Source organism: Polyodon spathula, chromosome 4, assembly GCF_017654505.1.
Source record: "Polyodon spathula isolate WHYD16114869_AA chromosome 4, ASM1765450v1, whole genome shotgun sequence".
Lineage (NCBI taxonomy): Eukaryota > Metazoa > Chordata > Actinopteri > Acipenseriformes > Polyodontidae > Polyodon > Polyodon spathula.
Window position 1 is genome coordinate 22,889,786 of NC_054537.1, and position 20,380 is coordinate 22,910,165.

Here is a 20,380-nt window from a genome sequence, read left to right on the forward strand (position 1 = left end):
TTGATTGATCTCACTCAGAATGGGTGGAACAGAGACACGATTAAAATTATAATCTCGCACCCGTTTAACTACTGCAGATTACGTGTTTTTAAATATGCAGTTACAATTTAAAATAATAAGTGCCAAGAGTTATTAAAATATTTCACAGAAATATGTATTAATATGTATTGCATCCCACGTCCTTTATTTTCCCATTGAGTTCCCTTCATTATTCTAATATACTCCTCCACAAAATATCCCTCTCCGGTGGATAATAATCTTGCACTACGCCGAGGCTAAACCAATTCTTTATGCACCGACAAAAAAGGAAAAGGAGAAGAAAAGGCTTTTTAAGAAAAGTGCAAGAGAAAAAAAAAACATCTGCCTACCCTCTTTCCAGCTTCTGTCCCATCCGCCTCTAAACTTTAACAATACCCCAATAACCCTTGTTTTATCCCCCCCCCCCCCCCCCCAGTCTAAGTAATTACTAATCATCAATCAAAATTAATAATAGCTGATTAGGCTGGTGTGGTCAGAGATTAGGAAAGGGGAAGGGAGTAAGACATATTTTATACCGCTTCCAATCATTCAGGACCAAAATAAAGGGGGTTGGGTTCTCAGTGTCCATTGGTATCCATTGGGAACCTACCACTTCTCCCATAGCCAAAAAAAAATAAGTCAGGGGCTGAACAAGGAAATGAAGCGTAATTTGAGGAAGATGGATGAGTATTGAAGGAAACACCCCCCTCCCATCCCTCTTCTGTTGCTTATGATGAACCTAGTGAGTGTGTGCGTGTGTTAGCGAGAGAGAGAGAGAGAGAGAGAGAGAGAGAGAGAGAGAGGGATGGTATAACCTATAGGGAGTGAGAGGGAGAACGAATACTCGCTTGCCGAGGACAAGAGAGAGGCACACGGAGAGACACAATCGCCGTAAGTCGGAGAGAGAGAGAGAGAGAGAGAGAGAGAGGGAGAGAGAGAGAGAGAGAGAGAGAGAGAGTCAGTAGGCAGACAGCGAATTGGTTTACTGGAGACTGGGGCCTCCTAAGAGCTACAATACTGCAATAATAAGGATAAGGAGTGAGCAAGAAAGGAGGACCAACTACAGAAAGCGGTGAACACAAGGATTTCTACCTTGGAGGAGGAGGATTTGAGTTTCTAACCAACTTTTTGCGGACCTCCACCATGCAGAGACCCAGTGGCCAAGGGACAGCTTTTTCCATTGACTCTTTAATTGGGACTCCCCAGCCCCGGTCAGGTCACTTGCTATACACAGGCTACCCGATGTTTATGCCTTACCGACCGCTTGTCATTCCTCAAGCCCTGTCTCATTCTCATCTACAGTCTAGCATCCCTCCGTTGGCACCCCTGGCTTCATTTGCCGGGCGCCTTACCAACACTTTCTGTACCAGTTTAGGGCAAGGGGTACCATCCATGGTGGCCCTCACCACGACTCTGCCCAGTTTTTCTGACCACCCAGATAGTTTCTACCCATCCCAGGAGCTTCCCGGACCCCGGCTAACAGCTGACTTGACCGGCAGGAGACAAAAGAGCCCAGATTCGGATGAACTATCTGCACGAGACAAGGCTTCAGAACTTCTCAACTTCTCGGAAACTTTTCAAACTATAACAGGTGAGCTTATTTATAACATGACGCCAATACAGGCGATGCACATTGTTAAAATAGAAACAAGTTAGAAAATACGTATTGTTTGTTTTTTATAATTTAATGAATAAAAGGGAAAACAGTCTGATGTTTATGTTTCCCTATATTTTGAAATTTAGTAGCTTACCGATCAAATTGGTTAGGTAGTTTATTACATTATGGCAGCAAAATGGTTCATTGTTTTTCTGAAAATAAAATGGGTTGTAGGATCCAAATTTGTTTTAAGTTTAAATAAACATTGCTGCAATAACATTCTATCTAAAAAGAAGAGCAAAGATAACGATACAAATAGGGTATTGAAAAACCAGTTAGCACGTAACTTGTTCAATAGACACATATTTCATTGCATGGCCTACTTTTATAAATGTATTATTATTATTATTATTATTATTATTATTATTATTATTATTATTATTATTATTATTATTATTATTATTATTATTATTTAAAAAATATATGTCATATAACTTCTAGAACTTCTTTCAGATTAAGCTGTAATTCTGTTTAATTTGCATTTCAAATAAGTATATAATAGTTACAAACTTTGTAACACTGAAATGTGTAAAAGGTTAGCTAAAATAAATAAAAAGTATACCACTGTAAAAAAAATTACAAATTACAATAGCCTGGTATTGAGTAAGAAAGACGCAAGCGATAACATTGATACCGTTTGTTATTCTTTGTGATTGATTTTGTAATTGACACGGTTCACAACAGAACAAATAATATTTTAAAACATTTGCAGTATTAAACTACATGTACCAATGTATCTGCATCTATAATTAATGTCTTGGGTTTGTTGTATCTGGTAAATTCATATTCATAATTTATTACATTTAAAGAAACTGTATTCACACTTAATTTTATAAAAAGTAATTTAGGTGACACCATTGACTAGTAAAGGCTACATTTGTTTGTTTGTTTTTTTAAGTTAAAATACAAGGCACATATTTTTAAATTATAAAACATGACTTTGAGAATAATATATATTTGAGCACTTCTTTCATTGTAAAAACATCTCTGGATATAGGCCTATATCCGGGATAAACACACACCACACACACAATGACACCACACCATATATATATATATATATATATATATATATATATATTATATCATATATATATATATATATATTATATATAGTACTATATTATTATATATATATATAATATATATATAGATAGATAGATAGATAGATAGATAGATAGATAGATAGATAGATAGATAGATAGATAGATAGATATATATATATATATATATATATATATATATATATATATATATATATATATATATATATATATATATATATATATATATATATACTGGTTTGATTTTACACAGTCATTCCAATACAATTAGTAATGACTCAAAATATGTTTTGAACTAGACCCCAAAAAAAGCATTTTCTCCAATTCCTTATATTTGGTCAATCTCTTCCATAATATTAAAAGATGTAATATTATTTCTAATGAAAAAAATATATTGAGTTATAATTAGGAGGAACCGACATACATCATCTAATTTACCCCAGTCTTCCTATAAGCACTGGTGATCTTAAAACCCTTGCTGCTCTGTGAAAACTGACTTGACAATAAAAGTTAATATTGGCAATTCCCATTGTCATCTTTAGTGGAAATAACCACTTTGTGACATCTGGCTTTTTGTTGGTTTTTTTTTTTATTTATTTTTTTTATCAACTTTGACATCTCTTGAAATAACCAACACACTATAGATAAAGTCAAATATATTATTTCATTTTTTTAGTGCTACTGCTCATATATAGACATACAGGCCTAACTTAACTTGAACTGTGTAAATGATTACAGTTCTTTAAGAAGTAGTTTAGTACAATTGTCAGTGCCCCAGTGAGTTTCAGTTTTGGTATCCTGACTTCACGGGCCCTTGACCATTTCAATGCTATTTAGCAAACGCATGATTTGCTGATTTTGTAATGAAGTGCAGGCTGTGCACCCAATTATTGGTGACCAGTTGTATCTAAAACAAGCAGAATAAGAACATTGAACAATATTGATATGTGACAGAACTATACAATTATTTTCTGATCTGCTGCATCTAGTGTCTAAATATATACAAATATTAAGTGGACACTTGACGGTTGTTTTATAGAAAAGCCTTGAAGTTACTTCTTTTATTCGCTGATGTTTTTATTTATGCATTTGTTTATTTGTTCAAATTCCAGGTGATACCAAATTGTACAGCTCAGATGAGGAGAAATTGGACGTGAAATCAACAGAGACTCCCTGTAGTGACAGAGAGGACAGTTCTGCTGACAGCGAGAACGAAAGCTTCTCGGACGGAAATAACTGCACTTCTTTATCCCAGAAGAACAAAATTAAGTCTGGGTCTCAGGAGCCACTACCTTTGGGGAACTCCACCGGGAAAAGCAGAAGGCGTCGGACAGCATTCACTAGTGAGCAGTTGCTTGAGTTAGAGAAGGAGTTCCACTGCAAGAAATACCTCTCCCTCACCGAGCGCTCTCAGATCGCACATGCACTCAAACTAAGCGAGGTCCAGGTCAAGATCTGGTTCCAGAACCGCCGGGCCAAATGGAAACGGATTAAAGCTGGTAATGTCAACAATAGAACAGGGGAACCTGTCAGGAATCCCAAAATTGTAGTCCCTATCCCAGTCCATGTGAACAGGTTTGCAGTACGGAGCCAACACCAACAGATAGATGGGAGCACCAGGCCTTAAAAGTTATATTGGACAAAAAAAAACTTGTATTCTAAACAACAGTCTATACTACAATTCATTTTGAACAGGGAGTTGAACGACAGTAACATTACAACACACCACCAGACTCCAAAACAACGAAAGCTAACAAAGGTGATTGAAGTAATGAGCATTGAGGGGCTTTTTAAACAGCATTGTTAAAGTATCACCTATGGCTATTGTTAACTCATAATCAGAGAACATAGAGAATTAACATTTTGTAAACATGCAAGTTTTGTTGGAAACTAGGAGGCATTTCAACTTGTAGGTTGGACATCCTTGTTATAGGCTACTATACATCAAAACACATTGGTGTTTTATTCACATATACCTTACAGCTCTGAAACAAAAGTGTGGTGCCAGCCTCTTCTGGACTCTTAACCCTGCTACAGTAGCCTCAGTTACAGTATTTAATGAAATTTGTCATACAGAATAGCAAGAGTATATTTGCTATACAGAAAGGAAGGGAGCCAACCCAAGAGAATCGAAAAGTCTGGAAAGTAAAACATCAGTCAGCTTAACACATTATGGCACTGAACTTAAAAAAAAAAAAAAAAAAAAAAAAAAAAAGCACACAAACTGAATTAATTTCCTAATTTAAATAATAACCTTGTTTTACCTAAATATTCTTTGGGGATATGTAAATGTTTACCTATTTATTTTTTTGTAAAATATGTAAATTCTCAATAGTGTCAGGACATGACACATATGTGCACTAAGAAATGAGACTGTATACAGTTCTTTTTTAAATCATAGTATTTATATGTTGAAATGTGGCAAAACACCAATTATCATTTTATTTCTGTTCTGAAATGTTTTGTGTATAAATTGGGTGAATTTGGAGCATGCTTGCTTAATTGTAAAAGCTTTTTTTCTTTTCTACCCCTGTCCTTTTATTTTATTTTTTTACTGTTGTGCAATTTATAGTTCTGTGAATTTGTTCTTATTATTTACATAGTTAGCATGTGGAGCAAATGTCTTCGTTCACATTTCCAGTACAGTTTAGAAAGAGTATTCTGCAGTTGTATGTGAAATCAAATTGTTAAAAAAAAATAAATAAAAAAAATAATTATTTCATGAAACCGACATGCCAGTTGTATGTATATAACATTTTAAATGTGATTTAATAAATCACACATGTCTATGTAAACATACATGTACATTTGTGGTTTCAATAAATTATTTTATATAAAAAACAATGAATATCTTGTGGTATTAAGTAATACATATTTTGTTTACCATTTTCTGGATATAAAATGTAAGATTCTTACATATATGTTGTTTTGCTACTGTTCTATTGAGCTTAACAATAGAGCCTTTTTTAGAAAAAAAGTGTCTTGAAGAGCCAATATTAGTAAATATATAGAGTGGAACGAATAAATATCACATTTTTATTATGTGTCCAATAACACCTAGCTGTGCCATGAACAATCCTATGATAATCATTGTTGCATGGCAGGAGCCAGAACTATAATGACCAGCATACAATTATTTGACCAATAAATATTAGTTTATGTTTAATATAAAATCGAAAATGTTTCTATTATACATTATACCTAGATACCCAGTATCTATCAAACATGTCTATTCAGTATTACTATGTTAATTATATAGCCTTCAAAGCACTTGACACGCTAATGTTTTATGAACACACACACTGTCGCCTTGATTTCTACAATAATTCTGTGTGCAGGGAATGCGTGGAAGTGGGTACACTGAGCCTATTTTTCTAAGTAGGTCAGTTGCTGGAGTTCCCTTTTTTACAGAAATTGAAAAAAGCAGCCCCAGTGATTTAGATAAATAGCGTTTTTTATTAGCCAATCACTGCGGTGAAAGGTAGAAATGGTGAGATTGGTGTTAATGAGAATGGGGGTGATTCATCCCTCTTTAGGAGGGAATGTTGGTTCACAGAGGAGTGATGGATCCCCATTAAAGTGGTCATTTCCAACACTTTGTAATAAACTTCACAATCAATCACTGCTGTTGGGAGGAGAGGAGGGAGGGCGCAGTACCCTCGTTTCAAGCAACCAAGTCCTCTTTCTGTGGCCCTGATGCCAAGTACTTCAGACCTTTCACCTGTGGGGAATAAAACTTTACCACTGTTTAGGACTGGTGTAAACATACACATTTAGTGTTAATAAAATGCAAGAGGGTCCTTATAATACTTAATATACGTAAAGCAATATTTGATTGCAATACATTTTCTTCTTGTTTCTCAGTTTTTAGTTGGTCAGGGATTCATATATATATATATATATATATATATATATATTATATAAACCTATATATATTTTATTATTTTTAATAAATAGGGATTTATCCCTAAAGGTTTGTTCTTGAATTATATCAGCAGTGTATGTATTTGTTACTGTAGTTTTGGTGTAATAAATCATAAGATTTTTGATGGAAGGAGAGGCACAATATCAGATAATTTGCTATGATGTTCTAAACACAGATTGGGAAGATGTCGGTTTGAATCTTGCTATTTTTTCAAAAGGTATTTCTGTATTTGACTTGGCTTTCAGCTGTAAAGTAGGGTATTCCTTCTTGGTCTGCATATCCTTTTATATCAGCTGAATATGTATGTTACGTACAAAAACTTTAAAGACCAGAAAGTACACTTTTTGTTTTCAAAATTGCAGTTGATAATCTATTATTAAACTTGTCTGATATTGCAAGGATGTGGAGCTGAAAACAGAACAATACACTTTTAAACATTTCTGTGTCATCATACTTTGATCTTTTCATTGATTGATTCTACAAACCTTCTAACTGAAAGTAACTAAGTGTCTTTAAAGAGAAGGGGAATGCGGGGCAGATACCTGCTTGGCTTGTTAAATTACAAACAGGTGTATTAGTTTAACTGATTGCCAGTCAATCAGAGTTCTGGAATAACTATGGCAACTAAATTTTTTTCAGTGACAAAAGCAATTTCATCATCACTTTGTAAACAATCCATCAATTACACGGACATTAGCTTTAACCTCAGCTTTTGTGTTTAGTTCCTGTCTTTAACACTAGAATGACCAAAGCGGTCATTTTGACTGTTTTTATTTTTAATATTTTTATTTTTTATATTAGTTTAAATTTAAATTGAGATGTGAGTGTGTGTGTTTAAGATACCAATCTGTGCTTTCCTGACTTTTCCTAAATATGTGTACTAATTACCCTGACAAAGAAAGAATCATGTAGCTGCAATAATTAGGGAAATAAAATACTGTCATACCTATTCCAACCAGGAGTGGCCAAATTGACAGCTACATATAAAACATATTATAACAATTAAACGTTGCGGTATTATTTGTGTTTATCAGTCAAGACTTGCCGCCATGTATTGAAGTTTGATTATATCAGTCTATATTCCTAAAGTGAGCGGACTTTTGACATTTCTGTTGTTTCAATGAGTCTCTTGATAGTCCATCAATCAGCTTTGACAGCTCACAACGACCAAGTAGTGAAGAGGGCAAAGGAGATCCCATGGGAGAAGAAGCAATGATGTTAGCCACTTCACCTGCATCAACGCCTGCAAGGATGTCATCCAGTATATCACCTGAGGCAACTGCTTCTGCAGCAGGAGCATGAGCACCACCGGGCACTCAAGAGGCTGGTAATGATGGCACTGTTTGGAACACAAGAAATCCTGGTGTTGACGCTGCAGGTAGAAGGGATGAACATAATATTTTGAGGGAAGTTCCAGGGCCCACAGCATATGCAAAATGCAACATTGATGAGAGTCGTTGAGTGCTTTTCACCTACTGATTGACATGCATACGCTTCACCACATACAACATTGCACAGAAGCAGAAGCCCACCTACAACTACAAGATGATCCCTGGTCAATGCCATTGGAGGAATCAGAAGCTTTCATTGCACTAGTATTGCCCATGGAGCATTTGGTGCCAGAAGCCTGTGTTGCTGTTGATAGCTATGCCAAATGCGCAAACACAGTCTGTTGAAAGTGCACTGCATGTTTTAAAAATCACAAGATCTGTGTGATTTGTGTCAGCACTTAGACTTTGTAAACGATTGTAAATGAAACCCATTCTGTTCAAATGTTTATTTATTCATGTCATTTCGATTATAATGTGTCTGTATAAGCTTCGTTTGCGTATATGCACTTTGTTGTATAGGCAATATAAACCCATGTATTATATAATATTATATAAATATTTCATTTATATTTTTTTTACTGTTTTTTGAGGTTGAGCTTTATCCTTTCATTACAAGATTTATGTTGTTTTTAATATGCTGGTCAAATTGACCGCTCATGGTTGTTCTAGGTATGCGTATAAATGCGCTCATTCTAGTGTTAACCATTCTTCAAACAAGCTTGCAGCTCACTTATGTACTTCTCGAAAACCCATCACGTCCAATATTTGGTCTGTAACTGTTTTAGATTCGCAAAACAATCAATAACCTTTCTCTCCATTCCAGGTTCACATGTCTTTGTTTTTTGCATTTTTATTTTTCTAATGCCACTTTCATGTTCTACATCTAAAGCATATTGCTTGGTACTATCTTCATTTTTAGACACCTTTGTCTGTGCAAGTGAGATTTTAAATCCAAACTCCTAGGACCTCATAAAAAAAAAAAACATTGCTGTAATGTGAGAGACAAACAGTTTACTGTTTAAACTAACTGTAACAAAGGAACGAAAACCAGATCCATTTACCAAATTAACAATCAATTGAATCTCGTTATGGAATAAGTATCAATTAGAAATAAGTTTTAAGTGGCACTGTGACAAAGTGCCCGCCCCTGTGTGCATTTTGTGTTGTGTATTAATGTTGGTGTGTAGTCATTGGTACACGGGATATAAGCGGGTCTGTGTAACACGAGTGTTTAAAATGTATATTTGTATTTAGGCACAAGGATTGCACAGCACTTCACGTGCAACTAAAATGTAATAATATGTGAACACGGGGAATTGCACTTTATTAATTCACGTGCAGTTGTACCAAGACTCCAGTTGAATGACTGAGTAGCAATCGAGTCAGGTACAGCTGCATAAAAGCAACATGTTTTCACCCACTCTGGGTTTTTGGGTGTTCGGTGAGTGGAGAACGGGATTGGAGACGGAGGTAATAAATAACAAAATAATAACGTAAAGTTAAAATATCTGCTCACTGTGTTTTGTGTAGTGTTAGTCCGTTTTGTTTGTCTCTTTTGTTTTGACAAATGTTCCGTGTCCTGTGTTTTTGTATTTGTTACAACCATTTATTTTCTGGCTGTCCGTTCATTTATTATATGCTGAGCGAAACCATTCTCTCAGCTCCACCAAACTCCACCTCTCTCTGTCGTTTATTTACTGTTTCTGGTCTGACGTCACCCACTGCAGCCGTCTTTGTGACAGGCCCAAACAACTCGGTGTTGAATCGGTAAGAAAAAGAATCTAGTTTCTCCCGCCTGCCTAACGGCACTCGAAACAGTGAATCGATGTTACCGATTCAACAGGTGCCATTGTTTATCCCTTAATGTCATGTTTTGGAGTTTGAATGTTAAATATTCTCATTGTTGCTTCATATTGCAAGTGGTTACGGAGTTGATCCAGTTGCACAAGATATTAAGTGCTCTACTTTTAATAAGCATTCATTTGAGATTATGGTTTTTCTTTTATTGTCACCAGAATCTCAAACTAAATGTTTATAGCAGCAGACTTAAATGACAATGTGGCCGTCAGGTGGATTTGGAAATACCTGTGGGAGCTTTGATCATTCTTGGGACATTCACTAACAACCAAGGGTTTATTGTTTTTTTTTTTTTTTTTTTTTTTTTTTTAAATACTGTTTTTTTTTTTTATTATTTAAGAAGTCTACTCTCCAGTTTCAGTTACCTACTTCAGGCAAGTGTCATGCCAAGTGTTAATATTAGAAAGAGCCTGTGCCAGCTGGAGCTCAGCTTTGTATTGCCAGAAAAAGAGAAACAAACACAAGATTGTAGATGGTGCTGTGCCTTCCTTCCATGAAGACACTTTTTTTTTTTACATGTTACAAGTATCAATGACAGGCAACAAGTTCTTAACTAGAACAGCTGCTAAAATACATTTACAAAATACAATAATTTTTTTTTTAAAGTGATAATTATTGGAAATTAGTGCAAACATCGTAAAGGTTAAGGAGACAGTAAAAGAAAATATAAAAAATAAATGTGAAAGCCTTTGCTCTTTAATATTCATACTGAGATCTGGGGACTAGATTATTAATTGAAAACTGTAAACAACTACTAAGGCTAGTTGAACTAGCCACCTCAGTCAAATTTTAAAATGAAATTTATTGGTTGTTTCACATTCCATCATTCTTCCCCAGTTGTCTACAGTGAAGCCTCCAGTGTCTTACACCGTTGGATGCAATGCTACATAGGCTTAAATACCACATGCCTTTTACGAATGGTATCGGGTACAGCGCAATTCTTTTAATATCAGTTATTGTGCGACCTGGAGAGACAATAGCCTCCATGAGAAACTAGAGTTTAGCTGCTAATGTGGATTACTAAATTGACATGTTGACACAAAACCTCTCCCACTGGATTCTGCATGTATATGTTGATAATTGCTTGCACTGGATGTTATTTGTATAAAGTAATTAGGGTCACAGGACATACTGATAGGCTGGAGTACTAGAAGAGCTTCCGAAATTGTACACGTAATAAATGAAGCTGAGCAAGACGCATTTGTGTAATTCTTCTTTCACTTGGTCATACTTGAGATTTCAACATTTGTCATGTAACTCCAATGAGCGCGTTGCCTGCATGACTTCACACAGCCAGTAGCACAACTGCTTGCCACAATGTTTACTCTGTGACAGTACTGACAGTGTTCTGGCAGGTGTTTAGGTAGGCGTTCCTCCTTTCTGCTCCTGTAGGGGTCATGAGTTGAAGGCTATACAATCTGATGTTATAGAACCAGACAAATCAAGAAGTGGTTGCTTGTCTCATTGGTGCAGAGATTCAAGCTGGATTGAATGCGAGTTGAATTGATGTTTGCCTGGTGTCCTGATTCACCACCTGAGGTAGCCTGCTGTGGTATTTTTAATTATCAGGGTGATAGGTTGCTTCAAGTGTTACAGTACTTTACATGTTGAAGAATATGAATCACTTCCATGTTCTTTCATTTGTCAGACTGCAATACATGGAACCTTCCTAGTGATTTATGTTGCTGGGATGTTACCCAGTTATCCTCGTAAATGAAGACCATCTTTTCTATGACCTTACGCTTAAATAGTTTCTGAGCTAGAAGTATGACAACATAGATCAGATGCATCACAATACAATTTTTTTTTTTTTTTTTTTACACAAGCACTGTTCCAAAGCATGATTCCCCAGGTACATTATTGAGGGAAGTCCCACATGGGCATACCAGTGACCCTGTGACTCTTATATGTGTTTTAGAGTAAGCATAATTAACCTGGAAGGTGTTTTTATTCATGGAGGATTGCATAAAGAGTTCCCCATAAAAAAATCTTATGATGAGATATAACCATGACAAGGGAGCAGAGTAATTTATTTTAATTAGGCAACAATAGCTTTTTTTTAACCTTGTATTTCACCACAGAATATCTGGAGCCAACAGAACTGAATAGCCACAGCTACACGTTATTTCCACAAAAAAGAACAAAAAAATAAATAAATAACTTTTAATAAATAGCTCAACATTGGAGCCATGGAGTTCATACAGATTGCAAAAATACTTTAACTTTAATAGTGGGTGCTATACAATTCTCCATAGTTATTTATATGCTACCCAATTCAGTTGGGGCAGAATGGGATCAGACCTCAGGACCCTGTAGTTGAGTATGAGATGGGTCAGACTAAAGGAGCAAGTTAAGAACTGTTCAGCTTTTATGAAAGAGTTTTGAACTTGTAATGACACAGAACTCTGAGGAGTTTTCCAGATTTCACTGATAGAGTTTCCTTTGAAGAAGTCTCATGTGGAGCTTCTATCAGGAAGACGGCAGCTGTTTAAAAGAATCGGGCTGCAGCTTTCGGGGATTTTGGGCGAGGGGCAAAGATTTTAAAATTCTGCATTCTACATCGTGGTGGTGTGAAAGGGCTTTCATCTAAGAACAATGTTATATTTAGCTAGGAGCACTGTATAACCGGAGAAACACCTGGTTCAAGTGAAACACTGCTCAGGGATCAGAATGATCCTCTGATGTTCATCAGCCTCAGTAAGGTTAATGTATCGCACCCTTGTGGTCTACAGGCCAGGTGTTCAATGGAAAATTGAAACTTAACAAGGTCTTCACATAACAAAGGCATTTAAATTTAACTGAAAAGTGTAAAACTGTTACTCAAGAGTCTTTCTGACTGAGCGGGAACTGAAACGTCCATTGTTGATTACTGAGCCAGGCAATAAGACAGGCATGGCGAGGGTGAGTGAGAAGCATGTTCTAGGTTAAGCTTTTACACTTAGACATTAATTAAATTTAAACTGTAGGACCATGGCAGCGTTGCAAAAAGTAACATCATTTTAGCTTCATGATGTCTATAGGTGGCCTATCATTTACATTTATTTCCAGGTGGATATTAATTAACCATTAATAACTTTTCCCCAAGTTTTTATATTAATTTTAATGGAGATTTTTAAAAGAAACATAAACAAAGTCACACAAAAAAATTAAGCAGCAATTTTTAGTCTCCCCAGCTTTAGTCTGCCAATATAGCCATTCAAATCCTATGCAATTAATGGCATACTAATGATTTAAGAATTTCATCCAAAGCCTTTTATTGCTATTCTAAAGAGATATTGTCATTTTAGAAACACCTGATAAAATTGGAGCCATATTTCCCATCTAAGTCTTCCTGAAATAGTGCAAGAAAAGGTAAGCACCCAATCCTCGCATACACGCAAAATAGTTTATATCAGGAATCCCACAAGTGCAGTTGGACCTCACCTACACTACCCTACCCCACTGAGCTCTGCTTGTGGTGCCCGGTGTGGAAAGGGTGGATCCGGAGGCTCCCTATTAGATGATGTATGGGCAGATGTATCAAATCGCACAAGATAAACAAGTGATGAATTTCATCAGGGCCATCATAGCTTTAATTTGGCTGCCTAATGAGTCAGATCTAGCGGCGGAGATAAAAGTTGTCAGAGGCCCGGCTCTAATGAATTTCTTGCCACTTGTAATCAAGGCTGCCTGTCTGAGGGGGGATGATTAATGGGACCCTGGAGGATTTCCTGGCCCTCAGCTTTCATTACAGCTAATGTATTCTCAGGCAAATTAACAGAGAACTGAGAAAAAAAAAGAGAGAGGCTGATTAAACAGGACGAGAGAAGGAGAGGAGGGGGTTAGAATATCACCAGGAGGGACAACGAGAGCAAAGCCTAGAGTAAAATGGGTCAAATCAAAGATTTCAATACATTAGAATTTAAATCATTGTAAGAGTAAAGGTTCATACTTTGAAATGCTCACAAAGCATTTGATATGATTGATTACAAGTGAAATGTGTGAGAACTAAACAGTTGCTTCATGACGCATCCTCACATACAGACAGCCACATTGTTGTCACAACCCCAGAGCCAGACTCCTTCATTTTATCACTTGGTGTGGCAGTGATATGAATTCAATAGAAAACCAAGTTGGTACAGCTAAGTTTCTGACTCTTGTTTTAAAGCAGAATAAAAAAGCAATAAATAAATAAATAAATAATAAATAATCAGATGAGAGGGGCCATGGTATTGGCGCCAAGAAAAATAAAATACAGAAAGGTAAAACCTGACAGTAAGAAAATGAAGGCTGTTCATGAGAAAGAACTGGCAGAAAAGTAGCAGTGTACCCTCCACGATGGCTTAATAATCCAACACAGTGTGTACTCAGCACTGGAGAGATGGGGTCTGATAGACAATGCATTGCATATTCATTTCCTTTCTTATAGACAAGCTCCCCTAACAGACGACAGTCAAGTAGAGTAAACTTGTTTTTACTTTATTATACATTGAAGTAAATAGATATATTGAAACAGAAAATACATTTCAGAACAAATTAAAATACTGGAAAACAATTAGTTACATGAAAATCAATTCTATTCGTAGTGTCTTTTTTCTCAGCAATGTGTTAATCAGTAGAGATGCACAAACTGTCAACATTTTATTTCAAATAGAGATCCAAAAATAAGGATAAGGGAAGTGCCATACACACGCTTATTTAAAACAGTGAAGACAAATCACAAACTGTACTGTTTTCTATAAATCATTGTGTAGGTGGATCAATATGGTACAAGAACTGCCAATTGCCCCAAGGATCAAGTAAGTGAACAAAGGTTGGTTTCAATGACAGAAAGCAACTCAAAAAATTAGTGGCCCCTGTCGGCCTCTCCTCTTTCTAGTGGTGGGTCAATAGAATTGTAGGTCACTCCTTATTTCAGCATTGTTATTTTTTAGGTACCCTTGTTATACGCAGGCAGCAGTAACTCTAAGGAACCTGTTATCTTTCATAGAACCACTAAGGAATTTAGTAGTTTATTATTAGCTTTAAAAAAATAATAATATTAATAATAATAATTCTGAAAGTTTAATACAGACTAAAAACAGGAAAAATAAAATGTCACTTAATTGATATTGATTATGATTATAGAATGCATGTATAAATTCTCCTGTGGTAAAAACAATATTAATCCCACACTGTAACATTGCAGATTAATCACTAGTCTTTTTATAACAAGATGAATTATGCTCTTAGATTTTCAATATAATGTATATGTAAACAGTGATTATAAACCTATCCATTATTATTATTATTTATTATTATTATTATTATTATTATTTATTATTAAATATGTTATATTATTATTATTATTATTATTATTATTATTATTATTATGTAAATATTAGGTGTGTCAATAAACAAATAGTACTATATATTTAGTTTATAAGCATAAACAGCAACTTTAATTACAATATGATATCCAAACTGAAAAAAACAAGGCAATTTATTGAATTGATAACAGTTTACAAGCACAAAAGTTTACATACCCCAATGTAAATTTATAATTTCTAAAAATTTCTTGAAATCAAATAATTTTATGAGAACTCTTCTGTAACAAAAGTTTTGCTTTTGTCGATGAGGAAAAAAAAAGTTACAAGAAATAGATGTCTACAATTATTTTTTATTTTTTGCAAAACTCCAAAAATGCTAATTCAAAAGTATTTATACGCTGACAAGGAAAATTAAATGAATAGTTAGAGGCACCTTTAGCAATAATAACTTCTTCTAAATGATTAGGATATTTTGTCAGTGAGCTTTTGGCATGATTCTTTAGTGATTTTTGACTATTCTTCAACAAAAAATTGTTCCAATTCATTTAAATTCTGAGGACTTCTCTTGTGCACAGCCTTCTTCAACATATCAAAGATTCTCAATCAGATTTAGATCGGGACTTTGACTAGGCCATTCCAGAACCTTGATTTTGTTCTTCTTTAACCATTCTGAAGTAGATTTTGATGTGTGCTTTGGATTGTTGTCGTGTTGGAAAGTCCAGTTACGCTTTAAACCAACTTTTGTAGCGGAGGGTTTCAGATGATTGACCAATATCTTTTGGTATGCTATGGAATCCATTTTACCATGTATTGGAACTAAATTTCCTTTGCCATTAGAGGAAAAACAGCCCCACAGAAGGATAATACCACCTCCGTGCTTGATAGTAGGTATGGTGTTCTTTGTACGCCTCACCAGACTTTTTCCTAATGCAACGACTATCAACGTGACCAAATAACAAAAATTTTGATTAATCACTTCATAAAAGCTTTGACCAGAACTCATATCCATTGTTCAAATGCTGTTTTGCAAACTTCAAGCGATTGATTGTCCTTGTAATGTTTTCCTAAGAGTGTCTTTTTCCTTGGCCTGCGACCATCGAGACCTTCACCATGCAATACTCGAACCTATGGATGAAATGGAAACCCCAGTCCCACTTGCAGCCAATTTACTTATCTTTGGCAGCCAATCTCGGATTGTTATTAACCTTCCTCACAATTCTTCGACTTGTTCTTGGTGAAAGAACCTTCTTTCTTACAGACCGAGGGAGTGTTGAGACAGTACCACGAATCTTGTACTTCTTCATAATAGAAACTCAAATGCTTTGTAAGTCTTCTTGTATCCTTCTCCAGCTTTACGACAATAAATAATTTTAGACAGCTCTTTACTTTTTCCCATATTGACTTATTGGTAATGTCAGCAATCATCCTATGCCTAACCCTTTTATACTCTATAAGAATGTTTACCTACAATCCAACATTTTCTAGACTTTTCTAGAATTAGGTTCTGCATTATCATATTTAAATTTCTAGTATGTAGACAGTACATCAAAGGGTATGAATACTTTTGAATTTGTTTTGCAAAAAAATTGCTAAAATAAATAAATTGTATTTTTGTATAAATTGTAAGTCTATTTCTTGTAACTGTTTTTCCTCATCCACAAAACCAAAATTTTTGCTACAAAAGATTTTACCTATAATTTATTGTTGTCGAGAAATTTCTAGAAATTATAAATTTCCATTGGGGCATTTAAACTAATGACTACAACTGTATATGGGCTGCAGAGCTACATAAAAATAATTCCATATCCCGGTCCTGTGACATTTCACAAACAACTCAAGCTCTCATGGTTTATAATGTCACAGAAGCCCTCAGTGGAATTATTTACTTATATTATATGGTTAGCCTCCATAACCCTCTCTTAGCCTTTAAAAAAAGGTGTCAGTTCTTGTTCATAATTCAATTGTGAACAGAATTCTGATGAAGACGGATTGACAGCAGTGGAATGTGTTTTCAAAACTCTCCTTTCCATGCATATACACTGTGGTTAGCTTCCAGGGTCTGTAATATCATTAGAACCTACTTACCTTGGTGTGACCAAAAACATGCAATTCATTGTCTGACATCCCTTTTTTAAATGTAGCTAATTGCCTGTGTATCTGGCAGTGTTGCATCATGGATTCTGACCCCTGTTGGATAAATTAGGTTACAGTAAAATCATGTTTGGCGGTTTGCACCCAGGCTATGGTCCCACCTACTGTGTAGCATGCAGTATGGCTGTGGGGAAGCCCTGAAGATGGTATAATAATTAATAACAAATAAATGATTGTCTTAATTGCATGTTAACAACACCAAACAGCAATTTTGACTGCTTCACATATGGATTAGCAATAAACATGATTTAGCATCTTGATATCAGTAAGTGATATTAATGTAAAATCAATCATAACTGGAATATGTTAGAGTGCAGTCCATTTACATCGTCATTCTGTGGAAATGTTATTTACAATACAGCATTACAGTATGCTAAGCACACTTCTGAAGAACCAACATTATTTTAAAAATAAGAACAATAAAGTAAAAAATGATGACTTTTGATATAAATGACTCAGCTACTGCCCGGCTGCAGCATAAAAGAATATCCACTAGAAACTGTCCTCTGGGCATCAGATGATTGAAAAGGGCTAGGTTTAAAGTTGGCGTTGGTTAAGGTTGGGAATGGGGTTGGGGTAAAGTCAGGGTGTGTTGATGTTGGAGAGGTGCCGAGCTCGGGTAGTAAAAGGTGGGAGTGTTGGACAAATGCCCTCGAATCATCTGATGCCCTCAGGACACTTTCAAATGGATATTCCTTTCTGCTGCCACCTGGCTGAGCTTGTTCCTGACTCCTCCCAGCAAATTTTATTTGGTCTATCTTGTCTTCCATTTTTTCATGATCCTGGTCAAGTTGCCATGCTTTGCACAGGTTATCTGGGTGCATTGAATTCCTCTCAGAGGCTTATATGGGACTGCCAGGGGAAAAGAGATTAAAAAAAAACAACAACATACTGATTTGTGCACCGCAGGATTCTATCCCTGGCTGCAGGTAAAGTGGGATAAAAAAATGGTAAGATCACAAATAGACTGAGAAGTCAACAACATAATCTTTAACTCCACTGACAGAACTGGAGTTATATGGCAACATAATTTATAATCTTGCATTTTTTCCATAATAAATAAATGCATTACTACATGAATTACATTTAAGTATCATGCTTTTTAATAACCTGAGTATTAACTTACTTACTAGAATTAGTGATCTGTGTATAAAAACTTTGGAAATATCTCCTCAAAGTTTGGGTGAAAGTAATAAAATGAAGTATTGCAATCTTGCTCAGTAATGTCTTCAACAATTCCAATTACTGTGAATTATATTAGTGAGTCCTTAATCTTTGATAACCTGCATGTTTCTTCTCAATTTAGTTTTTTTAAGTTCATGTCCATGAACTTGCTTCACCAGGAGTATCAAGAGCCTAACTGTAGTGGAAATGTGCTGGTTTCAAATCACTGATTAAGAATCTCTGTGATCCTGTGGCAATTTCCCCCAGTGAGTGGTCATATTACTCTTTTGCTGTTCGTGACCAGATTAGGTCGAACCTGTTCAGTGACTCCTGAAACATATCTGTGTATGCTTCAGAGGCATGTCATTTCACAGTGGATTTTATCCCCCATTAAGTAGTTTTAGCCCAACAGGTACAGAAGATTTATTTTAACAAAGCCCATTTCCCTGGATTTTCTATGCCAAGTCATAGCAATGTGCAATTACCAGTTACATATATGTACACTTGTGTAAGAAATGTATGCCTGTATTGGGTATCAGGTATGAATTTAAATAGGTTAAACTGTATATGAAGAAATGAAGCACATCTGAGTGAAATGACTAGTTTGTGTAGAAATCTAATAATAAATCATTGCACAGTAATTACAGACTGCAGGGGATGTGGAATGGCAGAGACCTTTCTTTAATTCCATTTTACATTATCATTAACATTTAGTCGCATCATTCCATATTTAGACCAAATTGCTCTTTATGGAGTGGATTCAGCAAACCCTGAGGAAATAAAGATAAAGACCTCTTCTAGACAGCCACCATGTGACATACGCGTGGTGACTATGACCTAGTGCAGTGTGGGCTAAAAGTTAGTTGATTGGACCAGATTGATTAGTCTGGTCCTTACTAGCATCTGCATCTTATCATACTAAAAGAAACGTATTTCTCACTGTCTAGTGTGTCCCAGACAGCAACTTCAGCAGGGAAGTAAGGGACCACTGTAACAAGTGACTGTAGGAAATGGAAAAATCCCAGCAGGTCTGTCTAAGTGTGGTCAGAAAGCATCTGCCCAGCCAGATCAGCTAGTTTGGTAACATGGGTTACCATCCCATAAGGTCTGGCCACATTATTAGGAGCACAATCCTCCTAATAAATTGAGAAAGTGCTGAAATAATTAAAAAAAAAAGAAAAGTATGCAGAGGTCATCTTTACCTGCCACATGCAAATAAAATATATCAAGCCTGTGTAAGCTGTCAAAAAATTCAATTAAAAAGCAATTAAGGAGACCCTGCCATTGATAGCTTTAGGTCTCATAAACTTAAATGCTCATGTACGCAGCACATTTATCTCTGAAACACGCCTAAGTAATCTGTCCAAAGGGCAGTTTCAATGCAATATATCTCCGTTCAGAAAGACGGGCCATGTAATCTCCTGTTGTTCAGTTTTATAGTTCTAATCAAACAAGCTACTCCTGTTTTCTCCACTCACTCCGTCTTATGAAGCAATTAAAACCACTGATTTGGATTTACTGTGCTGTTACAATGACACGGTTAATGAATTGCAGTGCATAACTTCTTGCAGGTCTCTGGAATTAAAAGAAGGGAACAGTAAAAATTTGGTTTCTGCACCTTCGTGCATGGCAAAATATTAGTATGAATTAATCATTTTGTGCTGGATGGTAGGTAAAGCTAGGTGGCTCAATGAATTGACAATACAATATTGTGTAGATTGTATTGCTGTGTCAAAGTTCAGTTTTAACTCTAACTTACAGTGCCATAAAAAGGCCTGAGCCACCTCTGTGAACTCTTGACCCCCCCCCCCCCCCCCCCCGCCCCCCCCCCCCCCCCCCGGGCCGCAACACAGTGGGGGTCCAGGTCAGCTCAGAGGGGAGTCCCCAAAGGGCTTTCTGTTCAACAGGAGGACCGTGTATCTCCC

General features: G+C 35.9%; 1 protein-coding gene across 1 annotated transcript; it reads left to right on the forward strand.

Annotated features, from left to right (window-relative positions):
• Positions 1-990: 990 nt before the first annotated feature.
• Positions 991-5,461, forward strand: LOC121313815 (homeobox protein GBX-1-like). The gene is made up of 2 exons (XM_041246609.1): positions 991-1,609; positions 3,852-5,461. Exons 1-2 carry the CDS (start codon positions 1,162-1,164, stop codon positions 4,364-4,366), a joined length of 963 nt encoding a protein of 320 aa, XP_041102543.1. The 5' UTR covers positions 991-1,161; the 3' UTR covers positions 4,367-5,461.
• The last annotated feature ends 14,919 nt before the right edge of the window (positions 5,462-20,380 follow it).

Coding starts and splice junctions, on each gene's coding strand:
- LOC121313815 (XM_041246609.1), top strand. CDS start 1,162: ATGCAGAGACCCAGTGGCCAAGGGACAGCTTTTTCCATTGACTCTTTA. Junction 1,610..3,851: donor AACTTTTCAAACTATAACAG/GTGAGCTTATTT, acceptor TTCAAATTCCAG/GTGATACCAAATTGTACAGC.